This window comes from Aythya marila (assembly GCF_965140915.1).
Source record: "Aythya marila genome assembly, chromosome: 22".
NCBI classification, from domain to species: domain Eukaryota; kingdom Metazoa; phylum Chordata; class Aves; order Anseriformes; family Anatidae; genus Aythya; species Aythya marila.
The window spans coordinates 7,086,497-7,107,107 of NC_139063.1; the positions used below are offsets into that span (position 1 = coordinate 7,086,497).

Here is a 20,611-nt window from a genome sequence, read left to right on the forward strand (position 1 = left end):
GGCTGCACCCTTTTGCACAACACCAACTCCTGTGGCCCTTCCTTGAGCAGGCTTGGAAATGGCTGTGCGAGCTAGGGCTTTGGGCATCGCCACCCTGTGCCTTGCAGGCCTGGCAAGGGGCAGCTTGGCCCCGCAGCAGGGTCACACCGGGGCAGGGCTGGGCACGGCCACAGGGGGAGCAGGGACCCTGTAGGTCTGTCTTCTGTGCCTCTCCTTTCCTCCAAGGCACCAGGGCTGGGACCAGCATAGCAGCAAGTGCTGCTGTGTTCAAAATGTCTCCGTGGTAGATGGTGACTTGCTTGCAGTGTCAAGATGATACTGCTTTGTGTGGGAGTCCCAGTATGGGGGAACACAGGCCAGGCTGTGGCAGTAAGTTTCCTTGTCCTCTCTGCAGCATTATAAACCCCTCTCAGCTCTTGTTCTCCTCTGTTCCACCAGCTTGGGAAGAAAGGGTGGATGAGACATGTGAGGGACCCACTTGATCTTGGCCTTGCTGTTGTAGTCCCCAGGGCATACAGCTCTGGCAGTGTGCTCGGGTCCCGTGTGGCTATTCCCCTGATGTGTATGTTGTACTGCATCACTTACACTATGGGCATAATATCCATCTGAATCACTTATATTTTAACGAGAGATCACATGTTTCTGTCTGCTATCTGTATTCACCATGGCTTGTCTAACAAGGAAATACTGTTATGTTTTCTTTGCTGTTAAGAGCTGGCACTGGTTTCTGCAAGGAAAGAGGCATGAGGTTTCTGAGGGCTGAGACAGCCCTCAAGGGCCAGTCACAACTGGTAGGTACACAAAGGCATACTGAAAGCATATCAGAGCAGGAATACAACCTGCACTGTTATTAGAAGGAACCAGGTGTTTGCACATCCTGTAGTCTCCCTATCTAAGCCTGCTAGACACCCAACTGCAGTGGTGCAAAGCTACTGTAAATACCTGGATTTCCCAGCAAAGATGTACCAACTTAATTACAGCCATTCTCCACAGAAAAGGCTGCCAGCATGCTCTCACTGTGATTAAAGAGAACTAGGCTGTGACAGGAGGAGGGTGGCCAGCAGAGTGGCCAGTTAATATCCCCTCTGCTTGGTACTTACATTTCACCTTGAACAGTTTTTGCAGCAATAAAGGGGCATGGAAAGCTGCAGTGGGACTGACAGGCAGCTGCCACTTGGCCTGAGCCTTGGAGCACAACCTACAAGGAAAGGCTGTGGGAGCTGGGCTGGGATAGGCCAGAGCCTGAGGGGCGATCTGGTGGCTGCCAGCAGCTATTGGAAGGGAAGCTGCAAGAGGGTGGTAGCAAACACTTCTCAGTAGTGGCAAATGGTGTGACAAGGGACAACAGCCACAAACTGAGGTGCAGAGCAGTCAGGTGGACATGATGAAATTTTCTGTAGGAGGGCCATACAGCCCTGAGCCAGGTACCCAGAGAGGCCAGGGGTCTCCAGCCTTACCACAGCAGGAGTTCTAGAGAAACGGACTTCAAACGCTCCTGATGTAGCCATGCACGCTGCCAGGCCTGAGGATAGCTTGCTGGTGCCCAAGCAAGGGATAATGCCCCATTTCTGCTTGTGAATTGCAGGCCTTACAGCTCAGCTGCCTGACCAGGGGAGGCGTTGCTTGCACTGTCGCTTTTAAGAGGAAAAGGAAGCTAAGACAGCCCATTTACTCTAGATAACAACACTGCAATAGCCCAACACATTTTTAGGGAAATTTGCTATGCTAAGTTGTACTGGGTTTATGTGGCAAGATTCTGGTAACAGGGGCTGCAGGGGTGGCCTCTGAGGTTTCAGAAGCTGCCCCATGTTAGATAAGGGCCAGTTTCATCCGGTGCCAAAAGGACCCATCACTGGCCAGAGCCAAACCAATACACAACATTGTTTATGCATCTGTGAGAGCATGTTTAAGAAAGGAGAAAAAATTCTGCTGTGCAACAGCAGCTGGGAGAGTGAGGAGTGACAACCAGCCCTGCAGCCACCAAGGTCAGTGCAGAAGCAGGGCAGGAGGTGCTCCAGGCACGCAGCAGCAGTTCCCCTGCAGCCTGTGGAGAGGCCCTTGGTGGAGCAGGCTGTCCCCCTGCAGCCCATGGGTCCCACATGGAGCAGATCTCCACGCTGCAGCCCATGGAGGAGCCCCTGGTGGAGCAGGTGGATGTGGCCTGAAGGAGGCTGCGGCCCATGGAAAGGAGCCCAGGCAGGAGCAGGGGGTCTGTGGGGAGCTACTGCCCATGGGATACCTGTGTTGGAGCAGTTTGCTCCTGGGGGATGGACCCTGTGGTACGGAGCCATGCGGAAGCAGTTCTTGAAGAGCTGCTGCCTGTGGGCAGCCCCCACAGGATCAGTTTGGGAAGGATGGCATCCCGTGGGAGGGACCCCATGGGGCAGAGAGAGTGACCGAGAAGGCGCAGCAGAGACGAAGCATTAGGGACTGACCGCAGCCCCCATTCTCTGTTCCCTGCACTGCTCAGGGGAAAGATGTAGAAGAGGGTGGATGGGGGAAAGTGTTTTTAGTTTGCTTTTAGCTTCTCACTGATCTATCTTGTTAGTAATAGGTAATGAATTTTATTAATCTCCCAGGTCTGTGTTGCCCACGACGATAATTGTTGAGTGATCTCCCCATTCTTATCTCAACTCTTGAGCCTTTTGCATAGTATATTCTCCCCCTTTCCCTTTTAGGAGGGGCAGTAAGAGAGCAGTTGTGGTGGAGCTCAGCTGCCCAGATGAGTAAAAGCACCCCATAAGCCCAGCCTCTGTTTCTCTATTTTCAGTTATTTTAAGAGAGCATAGAAGTACTAGGAAGATAAATTCTCTTCTGGAAGATGAGGAGAGCACCTGAACTTGGTCTTTTCCACATGGGTCCCTCTAACCAATGTTGCTGTGGCTATAGCTAATCCCCCAGAACTACAGTTATGCTCCTGAAATAGAAATTGCACATGGCAAGAGTTGCTATAGCGCAAGGAGAAAGGGTGGAAGGAAGTTTTTTTCCATGCATTACAAAGACAGGACAGCTCTTTAGGAAAGAGGAAGGGTGGAAGAAGAAGATACAGCCACACAGACAGTGTAAGAAATGTTATGTTGGATGCAAGCCATAGGGCTCAGCGCCATGTCCAACAGCAGCCAACAGATGATGATCAGAGAAGAAAGTGAACACGGTATAGTGCATCCCTTATCAAACTCTACCAGCATCTGCCAATATGTAGCAGAAACTTCCTCAGCTAGCAGTTACACTGGGATCTTTATAAAGTATTTATGTGAACACATGCATGGATGAAAAATTATTAAACACTCCTGTCCTCAATGATAGTCTATGCTGAGTTCTGCAATCCACCATAGGAAAAGTACTTATGTGTCTTTTGAACCAATTCCTTGCTATTTTCCCTCCATTACCTCTTGTTCTCAGGTTCAGGAAAAGAACAGCTTTTGATGTCCTGTTTTCCCTCCATACCACTGCCTGTTTTCACATACTCATTTTGAAAGGCAATACACTAAAGCACGTATAAAAATAGGCATCTATGTAAACTGTAAGGCACGTCCACAACATGGCTTCATAGCAAAGATGACAGTATTTCCCATTTCACTCTGTATCTTTGCCCCGTACTCTGATTTATATGGTTCCTGAAGAGCAACAGTTAATTTAAAGCACCAAATGCATGCACCAAACTAAGGTAAGTGTTAAGTAATACAATGGTTTATGTCTCAGCAAGAATGGATTTCATCTCTATCTTATCACTCAGTCTTTCTGCAGCCATCGGGACTTGGTTTAGGCTTTACCAAACAGCTTTTCTACCCAGAGAAATCTAGTTTACCTGGCAAACATCTTGTGAAATCTAGACCTAGACCTGTCTACATGTTCAGGGGGACACTCCACTCATCCCTAGACTATAAAGTAGCACCAAACATGGAAGTACTGCACCCTGTCCCCTTTAATCCAAAAGGGAGGAGGTTCCTATTGCAGTTTCCCTTTTTTTTTAATTTTCTGGTACAAGTAAACTTGTAAAGGCGCTTTCCCATCCCACTATCACTGAACAGCAGAAAAATCTCCACAAATTGCAGATGAAGGGGAAGGCAACCCCCCTACTTTAGAATGGAACCAAAACCTTCAGGAACAATTTCTGGATTTCTAAAAAGAGCTGGACTCTGGTAGACCGTGGTGTACCATCTCTGGAAATCAGACAAATAAGACAAATTATTTCCACAGAAAACTAAAGCCAAGACCCAACTGTAAGGTGCTTGCATACCTATCTGGTACCTTTCCTCCTTCCCAAAGAAAAAAAAATAAATCCTTACTCCTACAAATGTATTTTCTTGTCGTACATAGCAAGGACAAATACTTAGTCTACATGGATCACTGACCCAAAAACAGCTCTAAAGATGGAGATATGAGGGATTTTAGGACTTGCATCATTTCTATGTCTTGTAATTAAACAGTGAGTTAAAATTCAACCTATCTTGCTGGTTGGCATACATTGCAGAGGCCAGGCAATAGCCCAGCCTGCATCTGTTGGGCATCCACATTGTGTGTTCATTTCTTTCCCACCCAAGAAATTCAAAACAGTTTGCTTTTACAAAGCCTGAATGCAAAGGGAAGGTGCTTTTAGTTTCTCACTGCCCTAGCTTGTTAGTAATAGGTAATAAATTTTATTAATCTCCCTATGCTGAGTCTGTTTTGCCCATGACAGTAATTGTTGAGTGATCTCCCTGTCCTTTCAGCCCTTTTAATTGTATTTTCTCCTCCTATGCCTTTGAGGAGGGGGAGTGGTTGTGGTGGAGCTCAGCTGCCCACCTGAGTAAAACCACCACAGAGAAATACTGCATGTTCAGACATACAAACATATCATAGGCAGACCAGGAAGAAAGGAAACAGGAACAGCTAACTTGAAAATGAACACCATTGTTTATAAGCCACGTTTTGCTGCCCCAAACGAGTCACACTCGGTGGAAAAAATGACTCAAACTGAAGAAGCTCAGAAAATGATTACTTCAGTGACCTGGGCAACAGGCTACACTCTTTAGAGCCTGTGGTGTCATTCCACTGGTCAAATCTCAACCACCTACATATCGGAGAAGCAAAACCAGAAGCTTAACATGGGTCTTAAAAGCATTTTAAGTTCTCGTGGGGCTCATTGTAAGCTACCTGGAAAAAAACAAATGTGTAGAGATCTGAAAGGTCTGTACCATGGGTCAGCAAAGACATTAAACTGTATGAAAGGAAATGCTACCAGAAAGACCAATATTTCAATATGAAAAGTAATGACTCAGGGATAAAAAGTCACTTGGAGAAATCTCTAAGTTAGAAATACATGTAGTTTCACAGGGGAACCAGAGCCAGACAAATTAGAGGGACAGCATGTCCTCTGGGTGAGAGGCTCCAGCTGGAGTCTCTCACATAGCAGTACTCTAATCCTCTGTGTTACCACCCAGCACCATTCCTTTCTTACAGTTGTTCATCCAGGAAGCAGAAGTGTCTCAGAGATACCACCACAACAGTTAACTAACATTTTCCCCTGAGAAAGTTTGTGTAACTATTGCCTTTATAAGAAGTTGTGTCCCACTGAAGTGTTCCCACTTAAAGAGGGAATGGGCTATGCCAACAAAAACGAATTTCAGTGCCTGAACACAGTCATGCTGCATAGTTCAAAGTCTCCCATACCTATCAGCCCACTTTAGTCTACTGCTAAATACTGTTTGGCTCTTGTGTGTCACCCAGATGTCATCAACATATTATTTAAGCTGTGTTTTGACCCCTGAGGCTCAGCTTGAGCTATCTATTTATCAGGTTAAACCTAGCAGGACAAATGAGGTAAAAAGAACTGTATTCTTCTATTTACACAGAAAATAGGAATCACATTCTACTGTTTTAAGAGATAGTTTATGTATAAAACACCAAAATACCTTAGTTTTATTAGGAAAAGCTGTTTCACTTTACATTCAGTCACACAGCCCAGTTCATTAGAGGAAAAGAAGAAACAAAGGCAAGTGGAGAACACACCAGCTGCTTTTCAGCAAATTCATCTAAGCCCTGGGCCCTGTCAGAAAGCACTATTTCTTTGGAAGCTACTTTCTGTAAGAAAAGCAATTTTCTGCAGGAAAATCTGTATGGTAACACAGCAACTTTATGTCACTCCTCTGCAGCATGCAGAAATAGAACGCTATTAATCAAAACTTATGGGTTGAGACTTTAGAAAATGGACACATCTCTTCAAGGGCAGCGGATCCAATCTTCCTCAAGAGAAACCTCAACTGCGCCTTAGGCACAAAGAACAGCACAAAGGATTGAACTCAACTGAAGATAAGGGTATAGATGATGAAGTCCAAGTGAAGGGAGCAGTGAGGAGAAAGAAAAGCCGTATCTTCATGGGGGCAGCTACCAACAGGACCAGGTATGGGAACTGCCATCATGAGAGAAGAGAAGAATGTCTAAACTCAGCCACAGGTCTCCAGAGGAGATTGTCAGGCACATGTGAATCTGTACTATACTGCACTTGGAATACCTTTAAATACTTCAGAATCTCTTCAAAACTTAAATGCACACCTGAAGTAGGATTTTAAAACTTAAATCCACCATATCTTACCAAGGAAAGTGTTCGTGCTGAGCAGGAGTAACATCTCAGTGGCCACCACTCAACTCACACACTTGCAATTGTATTTTTGAATAATTCCATGCAGAAAGAACAGTTACTTTGGGTAAAAATTTATTTTACATACAGACCATTGCAACTTAACTATTAATTGAGAGACGTTATTTTTTCCTTCACAGAAAGTGACCAACTGGTCTCAGATTAACAGGAGTCAAAGGCTGAGAGCTGGGATTTTTTTCAGTTGGAAATCAGATCTTGGGGAGAAGGATCCTTCCAAGCATCACTCAGTTCAGTGAGGAGCTGCAGGACTTTTAACTGCAGGTCAGCTGCACTGCACAGTGCTGGAAGCAGATTCCCAGAGTCAGTTTGGACCTTTCCAAAGCTGGACTTGCTGAGAAAGATGACGCCTGGACAGGTACATTTCTGACACTGTGTTCAGCTCTCAAACTAGAAATGAATATGGTGAAACAGCACAATCTCTGTAAAGTACAAAACACTGAATTGCAGGTCAGCAGACAGATGGGACAGCAATAATGGCGGGGCACTCCTAAGCCAAGTATTCTACATGTAGCGGGTTCCTGGCTGGGTTCATACTATGGCCCTAGTTCAAATGGACAGAGTACAAAAAATACTTTGACCAATAATTAATTGTACTGGAAACAGTCTACTAAAAAGCAATTCTTACTCTAGGTGCCAATGAGTCCTTAAAAGCAGGGACGGGACTGAGGATCTGCACTTGGGCAGTGCTGCCAGGATCATTCACGCTGCTCCATTTTTACTTTGGGAGGTCTCAGGAAGGTCCTGTTTTTCTTTTCTTTCTTCCCCTTAGTATTTGCCTGGAAATTTCTCCAGCTGTCCACACGACCATCCCGACTTTCCTGGGAAAAACAGAGAGGAACTAGAGGGTTAAGGAGTTCAAGATCCAGAGAACATCCCTTGTGTAACAGTTTCAAGAGATTAATTTGCCCCTTACCCAGCACCCCGGCAGCCAGAACATACAGACATTGTAAAGAGCCGGAGCAGTAGATGCAGCACAGTACAACCACAAGTGAGCTCATGAACACCAGTGTAAGTAGCATACTGTTTTCTTGTTTCAAAAGCAACCAGCTTGAAATGTGCAGTCCTGATTACAGTTTAGAGAGTCCTCTGACGTACAAAGCAAATAAGAACCATCATCTCCAATGAATGTTCCCAATCTGTCAGCCCATAATGCACCATTTTCTTACTCTCACATCCTTGTGACAGTTCTCTTTGTGCTGCAGCTTGGAGGCAGAGAGAAGTAAGAGAGAAGGGAAACATACTGCTGTCTTCTCTCACACTTTTTGCCACAGGCTTCACCACAAAGATGCAATAAAAAAAGGTCTCTTATGGTGCTCTCTTTTCTCCTCTTCCCAGCCTATCCTCTGAGCAGCAGAAACCCCTCAATAAATTAATAAACTCATACCCCACAAACCCAGGCTACAATCCCTACAGGCTGAAGGTTTTACACAGTAGGACTGAACAAGCCCAGGGATGATTCATTTCACTGTACAATCCACATGTTCAAGGTCCTTCTGAATATATCTGTGCCTGGAATAGTGGTACTACACACAGGCTCAGGCTAGGATAGCTGTTCTCACTCCCATCTTCCTCTGCAGCCATACAGGAGAAGGCCGGTCAATACCAGCAATCTGGAGTCACAGAATTGTAGGGGTTGGAAGGAACCTCAAGAGATCATTGGGTCCAACCCCGCTGCCAAAGCAGGGGTTCCCCAGAGCAGGTTGCCCAGGTAGGCATCCAGACAGGCCTTGAGTATCTCCAGAGAAGGAGACTCCACAACCTCCCTGGGCAGCCTGTTCCAGTGCTCCGTCACCCTCACCGTAAAGAAGTTCTTTCGCATGTTCGTGCAGAACTTCCTGTCCTCCATTTTGTGGCCATTGCCTCTTGTCCCGCCCCCCCAAAGCACTGAAAAGAGGTTGGCCAAATCCCTCTTTCTCCCACACTTCAGATATTTGTAAACATTAATAAGATCCCCTCTCAGTCTTCTCTTCTCAAGGCTGAACAGATCCAGGTCTCTCAGCCTTTCCTCATACGGAAGATGCTCCAGGCCCCGTATTACCTTTGTGGCCCTCTGCTGGGCTCTTTCCAGGAGATCCCTTTCTTTTTCGTACCGGGGAGCCCAGAACTGGACACAGTACTCCAGGTGAGGCCTGACCAGGGCAGAGTAGAGGGGGAGGATCACCTCCCTTGACCTGCTGGCCATGCTCCTTTTTATGCTCACCAGGATCCCACTGGCCTTCTTGGCCACCAGGGCACACTGCTGGCAGCTCATAGTCAACCTGTCGTCCACCAGGACCCCCAGGTCCTTCTCCACAGAGTCCTCTCCAGCAGGTCACCCCCCAGCCCGTACTAATACATGCAGTTGTTCCTTCCCAGGTGCAGGATTCTACAAAGACAGGATGGAATACACTTTCACTAAGTTTGCAAACAACACAGAGCTGGGATCCCCCCAATACGTTGGGGATTGGTGCTGCTATCTAGGGGGACCTCGACAGGCTGTAGAATGGGCCAGTAAGAACTTCATGAAGATCAACAAGAAGTACAAAGTCCTACCCATGGGGAGGAACAACGCCAGGCACCAATATATGTTGGACACCACCCAGCTGCAAAGGAGCTCTGCAGAGAAGGCCCTGAGGGTCCTGGTGGACACAGTTGACCACAAGCAACATGCCCTTGCTGCAGAAAAGGCTAAGGGTATCCTGAATTGCATTGGGAGCAATGGAGGCGGAAACACATTCCAACTTGTTCCTTTTCTATGGTGCATCAAGATACGACTCAGCTCTCAAAGCAGACTATGAATAGCTTCAGAGATATTCCTATGAGGATTTAGCAACACTGTAGAACATACACAAATCATACAGGTCTTTAGGATAAAGAGACAAGACACCTAACCAGACTAGGTATCCAATATGCAGACAAGGACCGGAATCACCAGGAGCAAGAAACCACAGAAGAGCAGTACAGTGGTACAGCTCAAGCACCTTTGGGGTTCTTTTTTTTTTTTTTTTTAATAAAACAAACGAACAAAAAAAAACCTGCATAACATCAATTTAGTCTTTTTTTCCTTAAGGTTTAAGCTTCATTCCAAGCAATAACATTTGTATCATACACGTTTCTTTCAGATATACTGTAAAGGCAAACACTGAGTCAGGACACATACAAGAGCAGCTAAGAAATCATGTGTTATTTTGTCTCTAATTACCTTCCCTCAACAATGATCGCTAGCAGAAATAATTCTTATGCCTGTAGATTCAGATGATCCATTTTGGATGTTAGCACCTAGCTCTGATAATTTTTTTTTTGCTCATATGGATTAAGTGGTCACCAGCAAGGCTGGAGAAGATACTTTTCTGCAAAAGCAGAGCTTCAGCTGTCCAGGAGTAGTTGAGTACTGGCTAGTACTAAGGGCTGCAGTACCAATAGCTCTGCAGCTCTCCTGTTTGGTCCATCATTATTTGCTTGTTTTGCTTGTAATACTTTCTCACATTTCCTCAGCTGCATCTGTAAAGCATCAACACCCAACTTCTCCAGCCACTACAGCCACAGAATACAGAGCTTCTGCCAGCAGAATACCAGTGGCACATGCATTTCTTTGTCTGCCATTACATGACAAAACCTCATAGCACACTCAACATAACTGCAGTCCATTCAGTGTTTTCCAGAATATCCAGCTTCCTCCATCCATATTATATAGTATATGGACACAGACAAACTCTGCCCAGAGGTGTCTCTGGAAAAATCCCAACTGTCTGCTTTCCACAGGATGCCAACCCAGCCCATACACTTCTCTCTTAAACACCCTGCTCTTAAAAGGTCTCTTGAACATACCCTGGGATCAGGTTTTGGTTTAAATGAACTGTCTAGCTCATCTTTTCAGCAGGTGCTGCACATGACTACTAACTTCCTTCATACCCACCCAGCCCTCCATGTCACAGAACTTTACCCCTGGTGTGTAACAAGGTAAGAGGCTAGATTAAATGTTTTGGCAGGCTGTAGGTTTGACACCTAGAATAACAGCACGATAACCAACCACAAAGCTACTTCTGATATGCTTAAACCTTGAATACAGAGTGGAAGTGGCAAAGAGAAGTGACATTCAGGTCTTTGATATCTGCATAAGATATAGATTGCATAAGTGTTAGCAACCAGACTGAAAAGTATCAACACCATCCAACACCAGTGGTTGAACAGCTGCTTAATTAAGTTTTACTGATCACCAGTGACCTGGGGTAAGAAGTAATTCAAATTTCTGACTAAGCTGCTGACAGAGCTGAAAAATACTATACAACTTCATTTAAGATACACCTGTTGGAAAGCCAGTATCAAATCTCTATCAGTGGGCTCTTCTCACCGTACAAGGACAAAACCCAGGCTTCTGCAAAACATTTTAAGCGTCTATGCAAGTTATCTTGCAACACTTGCAGACAAGTCTCTCTTTTTCTCGCTAGGGAATTTCCAGCAGCATGGCTGCTGGAAATTGCTGAGGCCCATTCAGCAAGTGACCCTGAGTTAACCTGCTGATTACCTCAAAGTTCTTCTGCCATTCTCGCTCTCGTTTAGCTTTCTCCTGTGCCTCAATTTCTTCTTCCCTCTGTCGTTTCCTGGAAAGGAAACCATAAAGAAGTTTTGAACCACAAGCATCTATATTAAAGAAACACAGTGACACTTTCAAAATGTCCCAGAAAGCTCTTCTGACTTCTTGGCAGATTAAAGTGCTTATCAGAAGAGATAAATACGCACAACTAAGATTGCACAACAAATAAAATTTTGTTTCAAATATGGAGAGAGCAGAGAAGATGGTTTGGCACCACTGACAGCACACATGTATTTAATCAGAGTCATCTTCTCTTGCAAAACAAGTTGGAATCCTTCAAAATTCTAGCAGTAAGTCTCTAAAATGATTGAGCATACACATTAATATAGTGTTAACAAACACTTGAGCATCCACAGTAAGAAAGACAGACTTTTCTCCCTAATTTTCATGTGTAGTCCAAAGTAGTGCCTTGTAACCATCTCCCAGACTGCCTTCACTGACCACTAACGAAGCCCTGCTCTATGAAGTGCATCCACAGTAAGCACTGAGGCAACACATGATCAAAACACAAAGTAGTTCAGGATCAACATGGCACAGAGTATTTCTGACACTTAATTAAAAATCAATTATTTGCATGCTAACAACATGCAGAAGTGTATCACCATTTGACTGTTTTGGCTTGCTTCCACAGAATATTAAACATACCAAATATACCAATGTCTTAAATACTGGAGAGCAAGTTTCCTATTTGAATTTCTCATGCACAGACCTCTACAACCAATAGGATGCTCAGTGAACTGGTGGAATCTACATCACTGAAGTATGCGAGCCTCAGTGTCAGAGGACCCCCTTGTTAATCCAATTCGAGGCTGTGCTTTCAGCAGGAGGTTGGACCACACGACCTCCAAATGCCTGTTCCAACTTAGACTATTCTCAGATTCTGTGATTTCTAATATTCTCCAAGGAAGTATGAGGGGAAAAGAAGACCCTGAACTGAACAGAGTGCTGCTCATACCTTTCATGCATTTCTTTAGCTTCTCTTTCTTTTCTCTTAATTTCCAGTTCAGCAAAGAGCTTCATTGTCTGTTTGTATACAGCTTGTTTGAACTGTGGAACACAAATCTTATCTTAAAATAATGCACATTAACACAGTTAGAGAAGTCTATTTTATTTAAGAATATAACAAGCATAAAAAGAACGTAAAGCATATGTGTGCTCACATAGCCTCATATCCTGCCTTGACTGTAGTTAATAGCAGAGGCATGGAATAGGTTATCAACCACTACTGATTAAATTCTGGCCCCAACACCACTAGGAAAAAACTACTAACGTGACATTTTCATTTGTATTCACGAATCTGTGCCTAAACAACTTTTCATTTCAAGCTCTTTTACGTCTTCTGTTGAGTCCTTTAACGTCATGATATTTGACAAAAAATGGTCACTGTACAGATGGTAATTTCCAGCAGGCCTTCTTAATGTGTTTTAGTAAGTCTAGCACTGACTTTCCAGTGGGACATAACAGTATACTTTAAAACAAAAGATCCTTTCATTATTAAAGAACAGCAAGAGACTTCAGACAACCAATAGAAAATAAGACTGCTTTGGGGTTACTGTGACAATACCAAGTGAAAAAAAAAAACACTTTGTAGGAAAAAAAGGGGTGAATACGGTAAGACTAATGTGTTTCATTGTTTGAGAAACATCTAAGTCATGTTTAAGACTATTAAAGCCTCAAATACCACTTGACTTTTTCAGACTAGAAACCAGCTAAGAGCAGCTATATTATGTCACACCATAAATGATGTGTTGCAGAACACTGAATCTGTCCTCACACACTATATGCGAGAAACAGACCAAACAGCTCTTACCACAAATTGTCACTAAAAGCCCATTTTAGACATGCTGCAATGGGTTATTATACATACCTCTACTAACAGTAAAGAGTGTCATAGTTCCAGCATTCAGAATACAAGATATTCAATTCAAAAACACTTCGTGATGGACAAGCAATAAAGACTTGCTCATAGGAAAGTACTGGATACCCTCAGCTACACAGTCTCATAATATATTTCCTCTTTAGATTACAGTCATCCTATTTTCTTAAAGACATTAGATATTTCTCAACACATGGAACTTCTACAGTGACTTTTTAATTTGTTCTTCTCTATAAGTAAAAGAATTTGCAACACTCTAACAAGTCTAATAAATACTTGCATACCAGTTTTGATTCTTAATTTCTCAAAACACATTTTGTACTCCCCAGTCTCTCTGAACAGAATGTAACTTACAACTTCAGGATCATCCTCTTCTACATTGGGAGGTTTTCCATCTTTCTTCAACTGCTTCTTTTTTTCTTTCACCTTAAGATTAAGAATGAAAATAAGAATCTACAAAATTTTACAGGGCTTCCATAATTGTATCTAAGTAGTTCTGTATTCTGTAGGAAGAACTTCAGATGACAGTAAGTTCTTGATTTGGATTTATTTCAGATCAAAACGTCACAGCCTTATGCCCAGATAAACATACACGTGATCACTATCATATGAACTGCAGTAATTAAAAATACTATATTAGATACTATTCATCCAACACAATTCCTTTGTTTCATTTCCAGTTAGTTTGTTTTTAAGATATATTTATACCCAATATGTACCATTCAAACCAGCAGGAAGTTTATTTTGCTTTGTAATATTTGAAAGACTAACAACAACAAGCAGAATATAAAATGTTCCTTGATTTATAGTATCTGAGTTCTCCTGTATCATATTCTTTCTCAAGTTTGTTGTGTTTTAGTGTGCTCATATCACTCAACTAACCTCTTGGTCAATGCAATCGGAGCTACTTTCCTTATCTTATAGGCCATTTTCCCCAAAACCTCTCTGTCTCCAGCTGTCAGCACCTATTTTCTTTCACCTACACATATCTGAACTGCATCATTCATTCACAGACTTGAAAAGAAATATTTAGGTCAGATCACGGGGTCTGACCTAATTATTTCAAGTACTGAATTTCACTGAATTATCCTGCACTGAGCTTAACAGCAGTCTTGGACAAAGCACATTTGTTCATGCCTTGACTTGCTCAGAGTCCACCTGCACAGATGCACCATGAATTTTGCTCAGCCCACCTTTTAATCATCGAAACATATAGCAGGTATAAAATTAAAATGGAATTATAAATAAAATTAAAAAGGACTAGCTATGGAATACTTACAGTATGTTCCACATATTCTTTTCCTGCCTGTATCACATCCAAGGCTCTCTTCTTTTGCTCCTGATCTAGCAGCAACTTGTATGCTTTATCCACAGCTAACAAAAAGCATCAACATTAATAGCACCAGTAGTCAAATTCAAAAGGCATCACAAGATTGCTCTTTACAAAGATTTTGGAGCGTTTTTTTTTTTTTTTTTTTCAATACATCTAGGTGAGCGATATTATTTGTCAAATTGGATTTTGTGTGAAGTAATGGCAGAGACTGTCAGACACCTCTGGAGTTAGTAAGGTTAAGGCATCAGTCCTACCAAGTGATTTAGTTACAAGGCATGAGGTTAAGTTTAAGGTTCATAAATCCTCACGGTTAATGCAAAGCAGATGCCTAAAATTAACACCTTATTTCTGCTGTATGTTTTTTAACAAAATCTAATGCACATATTAAACAGCTTTTTCTTGAACAATCCTGGAAACACATGGATGTTTGTCCCCATTGTGATCTGATAACGCCATTACTGCCACCTAGTGAAATTCTGCTGCTGAAATGCCAACCCACATATCTGTTCCCTCATCTATCTCTAAAGCAATTCTTCTGTCCTTCAGTGGGGCCTTCAGACCTTATACACATTTAAACCAGCTACAGAAAAATAGCAGTCCAACTACTCTCGCACACCAGCCCAGAAGAGGTCAAGAGCATTACCTTCAAATGCCTTCTGTGCTCTGTCTGCATCATCTTGATTTTTGTCTGGATGTACCAATATTGACAACTGCAAGAGAAAGGATCTTGCTATCAAGATCATTGTAAAAGATAAAGACTACTTCAGAGATTTCTGTGAGAGCAGAGAAATAGTCTCAGACAGAAGTAATCACAGGGGATCACATTCCTTTGCATACACGCAAGTCAGCTGACAACATGTAGAGGTATGCATCAGTAAAAGCTTATAAAGATTTCTGACTGAAAATCAAGTACAACTCCTGTAGTAAATAGGCTATCTGAGAAAGTGGCTTGTGTTATACAGAACCACGCAAACACCTTTCAGCTGCAGTAGCATAGGGATGATAGGGTGACCTGTTGGCCTTAAGAAGAAAGAAATCTACAAAGTTCATTCTCAGCCAAAGTTTATCTTTCACTCAGTATCTCCCAGTAAGTTTTCCAGCATTCCTAACATTATTCAAATATTAAACTACTTAAAAGAATGGTAAGATTTTCCTTAGGCTCCTTTACTGAAAATTTAGGAAACTTCCTCCTGTACTCTTCCTGTGCTATTCAGAGATAGGACACTGATTGCTACCATCTTTAGTGCAACCTTAAATGGACTGGAAAAAACACATTCTCCATCTGCCCCTTTCAAAGGATGAAAAAGCTCTTTCAAAATTTCCCCATATGACATTATTTTTTCTGTACCTTTTATTTTTGCCACTGATGTGCGGACTCTCTAGTTTATCTGCATCTTTCCTACTGTAACATTCAAAACCACTCACAATGCTACACTGGTGACAAAGAACATTACTTCCTGAACTTTACCCACAACACTTGCTACTTCACAGGCAAAAGGCCCTGTCCCCCAAGAGGAGCATAGTGCTGATTTACTCTGTGATTTGCAATAGCCAGTATCTTTCTCCTTCTGTTGGCTATTCCAAGTTCTGCACTTATATCTTTGATTTCTTCAATAAAAAATTCCATGCACTTTTTTACAAACATTTATTTGTGGTATTTTATCAGCCTAAAGCTGACAGCCCCAGTTTATTAATATGCAGAATTGAGAATTCAGCAAAAAATAGGTTATCTTCCCATTACCCATGAAGAGTAGGCTACATCCTATCACCACTTTTGCACATTATGTTCCTCTGTCCGGACAAGGCAGCAAGCGCAGCTTCCTGTCTAAAGTCAGTTCTTCATGTCTATCAGGTGGGAAGATGCAACCCTCTGAATATCACATCTTTTTGTTGCATGTACTGACTCAAATTTCTCCTGCAGATTTGGCAGCAGAACAAATCTGGGATGTTTCCTGTGTTGCATGGAGCAATGAAGAAAAGTCAGTGAGTAGGGCTGCTGCTGTCCCAGGTAGCCCAACCATCAAAAATGACCAAAAAAAGGAATAATAATTATATATAGTCAGGTAACTTCTGGATCACAGGTAACTTCTGGACAATACATTTGAGAAAAAAAAAAGATATTCTCAGATCTTAATTTGTCAGATTTTGACCTTTTCTTTGGAGTAAACTTCAATAAACTGGTTATATGAGGGCATTTCAGTTTATATTAGCATAGTCACACATTTTACAGAGAAGAATACCATGTATGGACAAGGCACCCTTCTGCAGCTCTCCCCTTACTTATACAAAGATTGTTATACGCATTTTTTCACAAAACGGCTACTTGTCAGATAGAATTTTACCACCTTCCTCGTCCCCAAGCACAGCCGCAAAATCTTAACAGAGCTTCTAGTCTCCTTCCATAGGCTTCAAATGCTAAAGCCAAATACCTGCCGAAACCTTTTCTTTATTTCTTCATCTGTGGCATCAGGATCCATCTGCAGTACCTAAAGAGACCAAAACAGCACAGGAAGTTTAACAGTACACCGCATGTTTCAGGTTCCTCGCAGCAAGCTTTAAACATTGGCATACAGACACAATGCCAGAAAACACATGCCATCAGAGCGCTTCTCAGGACATGAATTTTCACCTAGGAAAACAGAAACATTTTAAGAGAAAGCACGTTTGGAACATTCTGCTTTTAGCAATGCTACATTCCATTGATTATGCCACAGTACTTTCCATACTCAAGTGTTGTGCAGACATCTGCCATCCCTGAACAGCCACCTTTGGACTAAACCTTCAGTCAGACCTGTTGTTTAGCTTAGCAGAAATCGAAGAACATGGTGGTTTGGGACACTGTCAAACAATGCATAACTGAGAACATCAGGCAGGAAACACACTACTTTGTAAGAATTTACTGATTTTGTCATTTTGAAAGAAGACAGGAGAGTCTTACTGTTTTGCCTCTGTGAACAAGCCCACGATCTACTGATCTTTAAGGATGTGACAATCAATTTACTGATAAGAAGCACTAAGTAGCAACTGAATCTCCTCACTGCATATGCACACTGGTCTGACATTAACAATCTGTAAATGAAAAGCACTTTCACAGAAAAGCCACAGTCTACTTTTAAATGGCCTTCACGACTTATTCTCCAAGTCAAGTACTAACATGATAAATTGACTGATCCTGATCTGGCTAACCAGCCTTAAATTAGGATTTTGAAAAGCACCTGAGCAGATTTAAAAAAAAAAAAAAAAGAAGCAGATGAAGACAATATCAGGAAGGAGCTCATTCAGTGGACGGAAAAGAGAGTATGAGCCAATAATATAACCTGTGTTGTGCCAAAAGAAGCATGGCCAGCAGGTCGAGGGAAGTCTACTCTGCTCTCATGAGACCTTACACAGAGTACTGTGTTCAGCTTTTGGGGCCCTGTTGGAGTGGGTCAACAGGAGGCCATGAAGATCATCAGAGGACTGGAGCACCTCTCATGTGAAGGCAGGCTGAAGGAGTTGGGGTTGTTCAGCCTGCAGAAGAGAAGGCTCTGGGGAGACCTCACAGCAGCCTTCCAGTACCTAAAGGGGGCCTACAGGAAAGCAGGAGAGGGACTCTGCAAGTAGTGAAGTGATAGGACAAGAAGTAATGATTTTAAACTAAAAGAGGGTAGATTTAGATTAGATACAAAGAAGAAATTCTTTAGTATGAGAATGGTGAGGCACTGCAACAGGTTGCCCAGAGAAGCTGTGGATGCCCTATCCCTGGATTTGTTAAGGCCAGGCTGGATGGGACTTTGATCAACCTGGTCTGGTAGAAGGTGTACCTGCCCATGGGAGGGAGGTTGGAACTTGATGATCCTTAAAGGTCCCCTCCAACCCAAACCATTCCATGATTCTCTGAATACCCACAGGAAAATCCTGTTCCAGAACACCAGAATATGTTGCATTTCACGGAATCATAGAATCATTTAGGTTGGAAAAGACCTCTAAAATCATCTAGCCTAACTTCTAATTTAGAAAAAATTACCAAGGAATGCACAAAACTAATGTTTATTCCACCATTGTCGTATTCCCAGATTCTTCATCATTGTTACATGAGCAAAACCAACAGAAATAAAAATATCATTGTTATTGAAAATGGAAAACAAATACATTAACTTAGCAGCCATCAGCGTAGGTTATAGCAAAAGTACTGCAGCATAAAAAAGTTGTTAGAAAACTGTACGCACAATACTCTTTTCCAAACCAGAAAAATGTTACTGCATACAATGCAAATGTAAAACAGAGTGATTTCCTGCAGGTACAGAAATGCAACTTTTCTCAATACTGTGGATATACACATTTTTTTGTAACAGTAATGTTTCTATCCAGCTATTACAGAGTGGGCCAGGAAAACACTTACGACTCAGGGATGTGAAACGTACTAAAATTCTGATTGGTAATGGTTACTTCAGACAAAATAGAAAAAAATGAACGCTGAAGTACAAGACAAAGGCAAGTAAGACTTCTCACAAATCTTAGCAACATTTACATGGAAATCAAACTTAAATGTAGTCCACATTTGCTGTCCATGTTGTCCAAGTGTAACTGTCTTCCTCAAGCTTTCAAACTAATTTATAACTGACCGTAGCTGGAATGAAACAATACAATGTGCAATGGAGTTACCTGTTTTACAAGAACTCCTCCAAAATTGCTCGCTAGTGTAAGAAATAAGAGTCCCTGCTATCATTCTATACACTACACAAGTTCAGTGGAATGAACACCCATAATAAAAGACACACCTGTAAATGCTGAACCAGGAGTGGTCAGAAAAGAACCTGACAGCATAACACCTGTAGCTATTATACTCTCATTCAGAAAGTACTTAGCACTAATCTGCCCAATCTTCCAGTGCCATTAAACAAGAGGAGCATGTGAAAAGAATAGTTTCTACCTGCCATAAAACAGTGAAGAGAGCAAGTACATATGCACTACCCTCCTGTATTCTACAAAACTTCAGCACTGTAATCTATATTTAGAAATTTATGTCTTTACGATGCTCATTTCTTTACTGAAACAAATACCTGTTAGATCTAGGATTTGGTACGCTATGTTCAGATAGGAGGATAAAATGTTTGGACTAACCTCAAAAGGATTCAAGTTGAAATAGGAAGATCCGGGTCGGGTCAGCCTGTCAATTTGGTTTTTTGATGTTAAAACAGAGTCTCGTTTTTCAATTTGTTTTACCTGAAGAGCAGAAGAGACCTTTATTAACTTTATTATCACAACATGCTCACCTGCTTTCCTGTGTGATCACTATACCAATTACCATCCAGTGCGACAATTTATAATACCTCTTGGATCTCCCAAACCTGTAGTTACTTTACTCAAGCATCAGCAGGACATTTTTTTCAGCATATTCTACAGCATGACAGTGATTTCAACATTACCTTTTAAAGATAAATAATAATAATAAAAACACACTTCTGTCCACCTCTTACATATCTTACGCTCAACTGCTGTGGCTTTGTCACCTCATTTTACTCCTACACTTCACCAGCACTGTTATCGTGATCCCTCGGATACCTGCGGCAAAATTTGAACCTAACATCCGCAGGAGAGCCCATTAAACGTTTACTCACACCAGTGCAAGCATACAAACGCTTTATTCTGACCAGCGATTATTTAATTTAGTTCAGTTTACTTTTTTTTTTTTTTACGTTAATCCTTTTTTTTTTTTTTTTTTTTCAAATAACCCCCATTAAATCGGCAGCACCCTTCCGTGGGCGATGCTGAGCTCCACACACGCCAGTCGCGCACAGGCCAAGGGGAGCAGCGCAGGCTGAGGGGCAGGAGCAGGAGCAGGGCCGTGCACTCTCTGCGCCCCGCGCGGCCCCCCCGGCCCGGCCCGGCCCCTGCGGCGCCCCCGGCCCCTCCCTCCCTTCCCTTCCCGGCCGGGCCGGGCCGCCCCCCCCCCGCCGTCAGGCGGGCGCCGCCGCCCCGCCAAGGCCCCGGCGCTGGCAGGAGAGCGTCTCCGCGAGGCGGCGGCGGGGCGGGCAGGGCCCGGTACCTCGTTGTAGAAGGTGAGGAACGCCTCCTCGGCGGCGCCCCCCGCCCCGCGCTCCCCCGGAGCCGCCATGGCCAGCACCGCGTGACGCCACGCGCGCGCCCGAGCGCGACGCTGAGGCCGAGCGGCGAAGGCGGCGCCCCCCGGCACGTGACCGCCGCGGC

General features: G+C 43.1%; 1 protein-coding gene across 1 annotated transcript; it reads right to left on the reverse strand.

Annotated features, from left to right (window-relative positions):
* Positions 1 to 6,658: 6,658 nt before the first annotated feature.
* DNAJC8 (DnaJ heat shock protein family (Hsp40) member C8) lies at positions 6,659 to 20,601 on the reverse strand. Its single transcript, XM_082777497.1, has 9 exons — positions 20,451 to 20,601; positions 19,526 to 19,627; positions 16,852 to 16,908; positions 15,066 to 15,132; positions 14,369 to 14,463; positions 13,444 to 13,515; positions 12,169 to 12,260; positions 11,145 to 11,220; positions 6,659 to 7,458 (listed from the first exon to the last, which is right to left on the reverse strand). Exons 1-9 carry the CDS (start codon positions 20,517 to 20,519, stop codon positions 7,336 to 7,338), a joined length of 753 nt encoding a protein of 250 aa, XP_082633623.1. The 5' UTR covers positions 20,520 to 20,601; the 3' UTR covers positions 6,659 to 7,335.
* Between the last annotated feature and the right edge of the window lie 10 nt (positions 20,602 to 20,611).